Raw genomic sequence first — 10,393 nt, 5'->3', positions numbered from 1 at the left:
GGGGGCTTGATAAATGTTGAATGGACAAATGAATGAATACCACGTACCTGCCCCAACCTCCCAAACCAAATTTCTCAAAGTCATCTTCCATTCCTCCTTTTCTGCCTCTGAATGCCAACAACTGGGTCACCAAATCCTGTTGATTCTGCACCCCCTGCTCCCCCAAAGATCTCTCAAATTCACGCCCCGCCTCCCCATCTTAATGCCATGGCTCTAGACTGGGCTCCATTACCCCTTGCTTGAACTAGATTTGCTCCCCTCCAAACCACTCTCCACACTATTGCTGGATTTTTTAAAAAAAATTTTATTACAAAAGTAGTACATACTTGTAAAAAAATTTTCAGGTAATACAGAAATAAAAGCACAATACCCTCCCAGTACACATAAAGCTATATAGCCCCCCTCCTCCAATCCCATTCCTCAGAGGTTACCACTGAGAACAGTTTAGCATACCTCCTTTCAGACCTTTTCCTTTGCATATACAAGTATACACACACACATAAATACGCACATGGTTTGGGCTTTCACAAAAATGGGGTCACACTTGTCTGTTACATATGATTCCTCAATTTCCTTCATCCAGTGTACAGAACATTTCTAAAACACAAATCTGATTCAGTCATCCCACCAGAATTCATCATTTCCTATAATATATAAATCACACTTATTAGCATCAAAGATATGTTTCCTCTGTCTTTCGGTCTCATCTCTAGCCGTTCCAGCATAAATCACCTCCCATCCTTTCTGGAACAAGGCAGGCACAATCAATCAATCAATCAATCAATCAATCTAGGAACACACTCTGCTGTCTCTAGACTTTGGCCTTTTCATTTCATGTCACGCTCTGCCTGGACTCTTCTTTATCTGGCAAGCTCCTACGAATTCTTTAATAGTCAGCTTAACAATTACCTCTAGGAAGACTTCCCTGACTTTTCCGGACATGATCACTCCTCTCTTTTCCCCTATACTTTGTGCCTAGCTTCTTAATTGCACTCACCTCAGAGCACTGTAAGGATTTATAAACGTGCTTTGAGTTCCACTTCCCCTCCCCCAACGTGAGGGTGAGATCTTCCGGCAAAGGCAATGTGCCGTCTTTACCTTTCCGTCCCAAGGATCTGATAGGGTTCTTGTCACGGAGGAGATGCTCAGTAACAAATCTCTTGAGGATGTTATGATTCTGGGAACGTCTAGCGAGTACCTACTATGCATGGGCCCATGTTCAAAGCATGAAAAGAAACAGAAGACACACAGTCTTTGCCCTGAGGAACGCTTTCCCCTGGCGAGGAGGGGCACAGAACACATTCACAAGGCAATGGATCGTTTCGGACATACAGGTCATTTTAAAGACTCGTAGTCATTTGCCTCGCCATATAATCGAATAAATAATAAAGTCACGGGCATTCTGTCCGATAGGTGTATGTGTTTACTGGGGTGCAGAGCCCACCAGAACCCAATTCTGTGTCCTGGCAAGGGGGCTGCCACCCGTCCCAGCCTGCAAATTAGAGAGCAGAGATGACAGCACGGTTGGCAAATTTCGAAGACGCCAGGAGGACAGAAAGTTGTTAGTCCTTTCGTCATGTCTTCTCCTTCCTGAGGGAAAAGGGGAACCAAGAGCAGTAAGTGGGGCTAAAGGAGGGGACTGGAGGCGGAGGAGACTGCTCTCCTTTGGTCAGTGGTAGGGGAGAAGGGGGTGCTTGGTTTTAAATCAGTGTGGCACTGATCCAAGATGATCAGAAGAGGTGACTTATTATAATTTATTTACTGTTTCTTAGTCAATTAATCTGGTGATCAGAAACAAGTCAGGAAAGGTGAACCGCCTAGGCCGGGGACCAGGGAAGGCTGACCAAGAAGGCCCGAAGGAAGCCTCATTCATCAGAGTCCAAGTCACTGTCCCCAGCAATGGAGTGGAAATCCTCACTGTCCTCCTCGTCCTCTGACAGGTGGACCTGGCTCAGTACGCTCGGCCCAGAGCGCTGCTCTTCTTCCTCATCTTCTTCCTCCTCTGATACCTCATACCCACCGATGCTGCTGAAGCTTGTGTCTTGGGTGTTCGACTTGGGATCAGGCTCCTCATAGCTCCCGTAACTGAGAAGAGAAACATGTCATCTCCCAAGCTCAGGCACCATCCTCTAGTTGACCGGTCCCGTTCTTGGCGCCACCAAGGGGTCAGCCCACCTCACCTCCCCTGGACACTAAAATGACTCATTCTGGACTGTTCTACAGGTCCCCGAGAGTGAAATGATCCTGTTCAAAACATCACTCTGCCAACTTCAATATATATAAGAACCCGAATGAAAGCACGCCCAAACAACACACCGCCAGCTCAAGGGGCCATTCATGTTCCGACAGTCTCAGGGTGTCATCTACCGTTTACAGCCTCAGTCATCTACGTATCCAATTAGTCAATGGTCTTAAAGATCCTACTTCAACAGATCTTGTCTCTCTATCCCCTCCTTTCCACCTCGACTCTGCCTGCCTTAGCTTAGTCCCTTATTTTCTCTGGCCTGCACTACTGAAATCAGTCTTCATGCTTCCGGTCTTGCTCTCCTCCAATTAATTCTTCACACGTCTGCCACAGTGCTCTCTATTTTGTTTGTTTGTTCTTAATTTTACTTAAAAAGAAATCACACAAGCAATGCATGTTCACTGGTTTAAAAAAGAAGTAGAGTCTATAACAGAAAAAAAGAGAAAGACCCCAGCACCCAGAGATAATCTACTTGCCGGATTTTTTTTTCTGCGCACTTCACTTAGATGCTTAACTTTTTTTTTTTTACTTTACAAAATTGGAATACTCTATATAGTCTTTTAGGAATCTGCTTTTTTCACTCGAGATTATAACGAACATCTTTCCATGTCAATAAACATGTATCTATAGCATTATTTTATTGCCTGTATGGTGCTCTATTATGGCTAGAACAGGGCTTATCTGACAAGTGTCTCACTAGGGTATTTAAGCTGTCTCCAACTTTCCCCCTATTAAACACAGTACTGTGATGAAACTCCTTGTACAAATGTCCTGATGAAGGTGTTTTATTATTGCCATAGAATAACTTCCTAGACACAGAACGTTGGGGGCCAAAGGGAATGCACAATTTTTTAGGCTTTTGGTTTACAAGGATAAATTGCTATACCTCTCTCACATCCACCACCAGTGTCTTTTTCCTCACACTCTTCCAACACTGGGCATTATCACTCATTGTCATCTCTGTCAATCTTTTAGGCAAAATATTGCATTTTGTGGTTTTACTGCCCTTCTCTGGTTGGTTCTTAGGGAGGATATTTTTTCACATAGTTATGGGCCATATGCATTTCTTTTGGGGTACAGAGCAATCGTTCCAAAATGTAGATCTGCTCCTACCTCTCGTTCAATGTCGGCCCCAAACTTTCGGGCCCTTCATGATTTGATCCTTACCTACCTCTTTATATCGGCTCCATCACACACAGATCATGGATCATTCTCTACAGTGGTTTCATGCCTCCTACGTTGTTCTTGCTCTCTGAAGTGCCCTTTGCTTTCTTCTTCATCTAGCTAATTCCTAGTCTGAGTTAGCTCAGTTTCCTCCTCTAAGCAGCTCCTCTACCTCACTCCTACCCAAGTCCCAGAAAAAACCTGCGGTTGCCTGTCACAGCACTTTTCATGTCACACTATGATCATCTCTTTACCTGCTCTAGGTTTCCCACTAGCCAGAACTCGTTGAAGGAAGCGACTACATCTTACTTGCTCTTTAACTTGTGATACAAATATCTGCTTAATGAGTCAATACAGATTCTAACTGCTTGCTGCATACCTCTGGCTAGATGTATCCAATGTCCCTTAAATCTAACATGACCCCAGACAAATTCATTTTCTCCTCCTTTCCCACTTCATCCAATACCTGTTGTTCTTCTTTCCTAGCTCAGTGACATTCCCATTCATGAAATAGTTGACCTCCCTACCTCCTGAATCCAATTGATCTATCCTCTAAACAGCTCTTCTATGTCCCTTCCTTTCCCCCACGCTTCTAACAGATCCCAGGTGAAATCATTCCCGTTGCCCTAGAGTTCTTTTAACACAAAAACCTTCCTCTTCCTTGAAGTGATGAACTCCAGCATCTCAACACGCCAATTTAAAGGCCTCTACAATACGATCCCCTGCTACTTGTGGAGCCACAACTCCCAACAACCTCCCTTTACTCGAGAACATCCTTTGTCCTATTTCTCTGCGCCTCTGAACATACTGTTCCGTCTCTAGGGGTCTCCTCACCTGCTGCCACTTTTCTACTTGGGAGATGCCTATTCAGCCTGTCAAGTCCAGTTCAAATGTTCCCTCATCTGCAAAACTTTCCCTGATCACTCCAATCAGAGTGAGGCACTCCCTCCTCAGTGGTGACTGGGCACTTTGTACTTAACTTATGCTATAGCACTTAGCACATTATATCCGTAACGATTTCACTTGTATCAGTCTCCTCCACCGGACTGGGAGCTCCTCAAGGGCAAGACATGGCTTGCTCCCCTGTGTATCCCCAAGGGCCTAGCACAGTGCCTGGCTCTAGGCACTCAGGAAATCTCTGCCGGCTGAAACTGATCCGATGCCGGGCCCTCTGGCACCAGAGATGGGCTCTGATGCCACAGCTCTTGGAGCATGCTGCTGCCGATTACCTGATGTTGCTATCCTCCAAACCATGAGAAGCCTCCCCACCGTCTCCGTCATAGGACATCATGCTTTCTTCGTTCTCCATGCCCATCCTTGTGTTCTCCTGAAGCATGCGGGGCTGTTTGGGTCTTATCCCGCCAGACCCCACATCAGAGTCACTTCCGCTTTCACTCAGCTGGATAGCTGGGAAAAGAAGGAGGGCCTTGACATAATCTTGACAGAATTAACATCTTTGGCTTGGTCTTTCAAAACGAGTTATGGCCAAACATCCACACAGGCACCCGGGACCCCCGACCTCGGAGGAGTGCCCAGGTCAGTATCGGCAAGACCGCAGTTTGGAAACAGGACCCAAAGAGTCCCTTCCTTTTCTCATCACAGTCCAATCTTGGTTTATTTCCTCTATCATCTCCTATTCTTTTTCCCTGCCACTGCCAATAATCGACAAAATAAACCAAGTAGGATTTTTTTAACTGAAGTCTATTTGACTTCACACAACGTTGTGTTAGTTTCAGGTGTACAACACAGTGATTTGACAATATATGTTACACTGTGCTCACCACGAGAGTAGCTGCCATCTGTCACCATGCAATACCATTACAACGTCACTGACTAATTCCCTATGCTGTGCCTTACTCATTTCTTTTAATATTTTTTTTTATTTTAATGTTTTTTAGTTATTTCTAGGAGAGAGAGAGAGAGAGAGACAACGTGAGCAGGGGAGGGTCAGAGAGAGAGGGAGTGACAGACTCTGAAACAGGCTCCAGGCTCTGAGCTGGCAGTCAGCACAGAGCCCAACGCGGGGCTCGAACCCACGAACCGCGAGATCATGACCTAAGCGAAAGTCGGACGCTCAACCGACTAAGCCACCCAGGCGCCCCAGTGCCTTACTCATTTCATAACCAGAAGCCTATACCTCCCACTCCTCTTCACCCATTTGCCCTTCCCCCGCTGTGCTCTGGCAGCCACTGGTTTGCTCTCTGTACTTATGGGTCTGTTTCAGCTTTTTTGGGTTTGTTTTGGTTCACTTCTTAAATTGCACATATGAGTAAAATCATATGGTATTCTGTCTTTCTCTGACTTATTTTACTTAGCGTAATACCCTCTAGGTCCATCTGTGTTGTCGCAAATGGCAACATCTCATTCTTTTTTTTTTTTTTTTTAATGTTTTTTTTTTTTTTTTCTAGGAGAGAGAGAGAGAGAGAGAGAGAGAGACAGCGCGAGCAGGGGAGGGTCAGAGAGAGAGGGAGACACAGACTGAAACAGGCTCCAGGCTCCGAGCTGGCAGTCAGCACAGAGCCCGATGCGGGGCTCGAACCCACGAACTGTGAGATCATGACCTAAGCGAAAGTCGGACGCCTAACCGACTAAGCCACCCAGGCGCCCCTACATCTCATTCTTTCTTATGGTTGAGTAAAGTGGGGTCTTTTCTTACTTTCCTTCTCTGTTATGAATATAACACTCCTTTCTCATCTTTGTCAAGTATTCAAATCAAAGATGCTACTTAGGCAGTGCCTCTCCCACTGTCATTGTTTGCACTTTCTAGGTTATATTTCTTCACCTCCTCTAAGGCTAATGAATGTAATCATCCTTTAAGTGAGTGCTCAGTCCTCTGAGTCTACTAATGGGGCTGCTAGGAAAGAGCAGCTTCTGGTAAGAGCACATGTGGCCGGGAGTTTCCTCTTTCCTCCCCAGTCCTCAGGGTGCTGCGGTGAGCTACCCAGAAGAGAAGCCAAGCAACATGACTTACCGGAGAAAGGATTATCTCCTTCTTCGTCACTGCCGGCATCTTCCTCATCATCTTCTCCTTCAGACATAAGCAAATCCTCATACAGGACACTGGCTTGAGGCTGCTGCACAGTTCCTTCCTCTTCATCTGCAAGATCACCGTCTGCATCTTCACCTTCCTGAACGAGACCAGCTGGGGTCAGAGTCCCATCAACGGACCGAGTGAGAGACCACAAGCCACCACCAGCACCACCCTTGCTGCCTCACAAGAAGTTAAGTAATTGTGGTGGATAGACTTGTTTGGCTGAGTCCAAAGATTAAAGTCGGATTGGGCCTCGCTATGGAGACTCTCTGGTATCACCCTGGGATTTGGCCTGCCCTGTACTAGTTGGGGCTCCTATCATGTTAAGGGTATAACGTAACCATAAGCTTTCTGTAAGCATACTCACTGGGGCTGGAGTCTTAGGTTTCCCATCCTCCTCCTCATCATCATACCCTTCAATATCTACATCAGAGTCTTCCTCGCCCAGCCTACCTCGGCCCTGGCGCATCTGAGTAAGGAACACAAATAGCACATCATTGAGGGACGTGCCTGTAGGAGGAGTTAACCAAGGGCTCTCACCCGGGACGGATGCTCCTCCCTGATATCCCAGCCAACCCCACAGCTAGTGGGGGCTGTTTACATAGTTCAAGGCATGTGTGCTTCGTCCCATTCATTCTTTGGAAATCACTGGTAGAGTTAAAACAACAACAACAACAACAACAACAAACTCAAAGAATAGGAAGGTCCTTGGTCTACTCTTGCTGTATCATCACCAGGAGACTCTTCCTTCCTAACTCATGATTTCCTCAGCTTCTGTTGGACTGACTCTCTGGGACAGAAAAACTGCCCTGGGTTTGGTACTCTCCAGTGGAACAAATCTCCTGACTGAGATCGGCTGATACAGCCGATGGGATTTTTGGCTTCAGAACAGGAGTATCTTCTGACACCTGTAGAACAGGCCAATCTCTCAAATGTAACTGAATTTCATACACAATTTTCATTTAGATTTAGCATACATACAGTACAGTAGCAGGGCCAATTGTTTTGAACTCTGACTCTGAATGCAGTGAGTTGGTCTTTTTAGTCACCTATGAGGTTGCTCTGATGCCTCACACCTTCTCGTACTCGTGCCTTCCCTGAAGTGCTGTTGTGCCTGACTCTGCCCGTGGGGACAGACAGAAGACAACGCGAGTCACGTGACCTGCCACCAGCCCGCCTTGAAATCACACTTGTAAGCCTTCCTTCTCAGGGCCAAAAGGGCCCAATCAACCATGATACGTGTCACGTATCACCACCACTCTCCCATTCCCCACCAAAGCACGCTCCCAATGTCACGAAGAGAAAAAGAACATCCTACCTGCGTCACCTGCTTTTCTGGAGTGGCGGTGGGAATGTCCAGGACAGACATATTGCTCTCATCTTGAAACACAGAGGCATCCCGAGACATACTGAGGGAGGTGTTGGTGTCATACAAATCAGGAGGCTGTGGCACAAATGTACAACTTAGCTTCTGTTTAGGAAAAGGGAGTAAGAAATATAGAACTCCCCTTTGGGGCATTCACTGCAGAAGAAGGTCATGCAGAGCAATCCATTTAAAGAGAAGACAGTTTGACACAGCTCTGTGCACAGGTTTTTGGGAATCTTTCAAGTGCTGCTCATTCTAGCAGAGAGGCATCTGATGTATATGATCTGAAGCCTGAGGCAGAAAAACATCAAAGCTATAGGGCAATTCTATGTCCCGACAGCCTTTCTGCTCAATAACCTAGTGTCTTCTAAGCCTTGGCTTATTGCTTTTGGACCTGGGGCTTCGTACCTGTGCAATTTTGACTGTCTGGGTTAGAGACATCTAGTAGGAAGTGCGATAAAGGAATTTCAATTCCAGCGAGAGCATGTAGTGGATTAATCGTTTATGAGCTCATCAGAGGATGATGCTATGAGGCAAAATGGAGTGGTGAAAAAACGTGGGCTCTGGAACAAAACGTCCTGGGTTTGAGTCCTGGCTCAACCACCTGCTAGCTGAGTAACTTCAAGAGATTATTCAATCTCTCTAAGCCTTGGTTTCCTCAATTATAAAAACATGGGTGATCATGTCTGTCTCCTAAGGTTGTTGGGAGAATGAAGAGGTATGTGTAAGCTCCTTACCCCATGCCTGGTATTCAATAAACTATAGTTCCCTTCCCTCTTCCCTCTCCTGAAGAGAACAGGGATTTAGCAAATGGACTTTTCAGTGACAGGAGGGCAGGAGAAACTGATGTAGAACAGGCTGGAGAAGTAAGAAAGAGTTCTCTAAAAATCTGGCGGAGGGTAGAAATATTATGCGGCTATTTAAAAATCCGTTTTCAAAGACTATTCTCTCTCTCTGCCCCTCCCCTGCTCGCTCTCTCGCTCTCTCAAAAATAAAGAAATAAAATAAACATTAAAACATTTGAAATAAAGCGCATCTACATACGCTCGAGTGCACATGCACACACGCACCCACACCACACAGCAGATTTGAAGGAAACACACCAACATGTTCATGGCAGTTGGTTCTTTCTGAGTGGTGGACTTAACTCAAGGTAATTTATTTCTTCTTTATTATTTCCCAATGAGCATGTTGCTTTTAATGAAACCCCCACATTGGTGTTACTTTCTTTCTTTCTTTCTTTCTTATTAAAACAAACAAGCAAGGCTGATTGAAGACGGTTTTGGAGAAAGAGAGTCAAAACAGAATTTGAAGCATTACGGAGCAGGTAAGCTCATGGTTGAACAGAAGAGAAGATCAGGGAATGAAGGGCTAGTGGGAAACTGCGAAGTGAGCAATTTTAGATAAAGTGTTAAGCGGAACGTGTGATGCAACACAAGCGAAGTGGAAGCAGCCGAGTGAAAATACAGTCTTGACTACCACCATTTAGGACTGGAAGTAACATATGATTACTGTTACATCTCTATACAACCAGAATTACAGCAGGTTACACTTAAACACACTTTCATAACATTTGGGTTTGAAAGTAGCAATGAGTAAGGACAATTACTCAGACGCATCTTCCTCAGGGTAAGGGAAAACGCACCGGGCTTACTACTTCAAGATGTGTATATGAGGGAAGGCAACGACGAGAGGGCGACCTGGGATGATGAAGAGGCAGTATCTATGCCCTACTGTCCACGGGAGTCCCTGTGACTGTCCCGGGCAATAGCTCCTGCTCAGGAGGGAACACAGTGGCCAGGCGCTCCTCAGCCACCTGAGGCCATGTGGGAGGGGGAGAAAAAGAAAGGAAGATGACCTTTGGGTCTGAGGCCTTGACTCACAGAGGACTAGGTTTCCGCTGTCACGGACTAGAGCAAACCGCATGCCACTCGGTGGCTACACTCTTGTGAGGAATGACGGCTAAAACCCAGGCTTTAACTTACCAGAAAGGGCCTTGTGGGAGCTGTGGGCCTATTAGCAAAAAGGGCCTTCCTGGGCAACATCACTCACCCAAGCCCCCCGGCCCCAATCTGCCCACATACTCCAAGAGCCTTTCCTTGTTCTGGGCCAGGAAGAGGTATCTTAGGGCTCTTTATACTTGGCCCCTCAGTCACCTAGGTTTTGGGGTAAAAGAGAGTAAAAGACAGAGAGGGAGAGTGCACGAATGAGATACAAACAGCAAGAATCCCACACAGAGCACACAGATTGCAGTATCAGTTCAGAGTAGAGTGAAAAAAAAAGTTCTCCAGTGGGAGCTGGGAGGCTTTTGCATTAGAATATTTGGTTACATTTGAAAGGGCCCCTGAGAACTTTGTAGACAGCTGTCATACAGACAAGGAAACATTTACTGAATGTCTACTGTGTGCCAGGCAAATTAACTCATCTGATGTTTATAATCATCTCAGAAAGTACATTTTTGAGCAACGGAGATGGAGTTAGAGGGCCTAAGTTAACTCCCCAAGTTCACAAAGCTAGGTAATAGCAGAGCTAAGATTCAAACCCAGGCCTGTTTTATCACCAAAATACATGTACTTCCCACTTAACC

General features: G+C 45.9%; 1 protein-coding gene across 1 annotated transcript in view; it reads right to left on the bottom strand.

The window, feature by feature from the left end:
* Positions 1-284: 284 nt before the first annotated feature.
* Positions 285-10,393, bottom strand: part of TAF1 (TATA-box binding protein associated factor 1) — a 77,187-nt gene continuing 67,078 nt past the window's right edge. Inside the window, exons 36-39 of the mRNA XM_077763290.1 lie at positions 7,759-7,884; positions 6,381-6,537; positions 4,639-4,816; positions 285-2,085 (exon numbers count right to left, since the gene is read on the bottom strand). Of these exons, the coding sequence (XP_077619416.1) occupies positions 1,866-2,085; positions 4,639-4,816; positions 6,381-6,537; positions 7,759-7,884 (681 nt within the window). The 3' untranslated portion in view covers positions 285-1,865. The remainder of the gene's footprint in view (positions 2,086-4,638; positions 4,817-6,380; positions 6,538-7,758; positions 7,885-10,393) is intronic.

This window comes from Crocuta crocuta, unplaced genomic scaffold (assembly GCF_008692635.1).
Source record: "Crocuta crocuta isolate KB4526 unplaced genomic scaffold, BGI_CrCroc_1.0 scaffold440, whole genome shotgun sequence".
Classification (NCBI taxonomy): domain Eukaryota; kingdom Metazoa; phylum Chordata; class Mammalia; order Carnivora; family Hyaenidae; genus Crocuta; species Crocuta crocuta.
The sequence above is the reverse complement of the archived record's forward strand: the minus strand, read 5'-3'. Positions and strand labels throughout refer to the sequence as shown.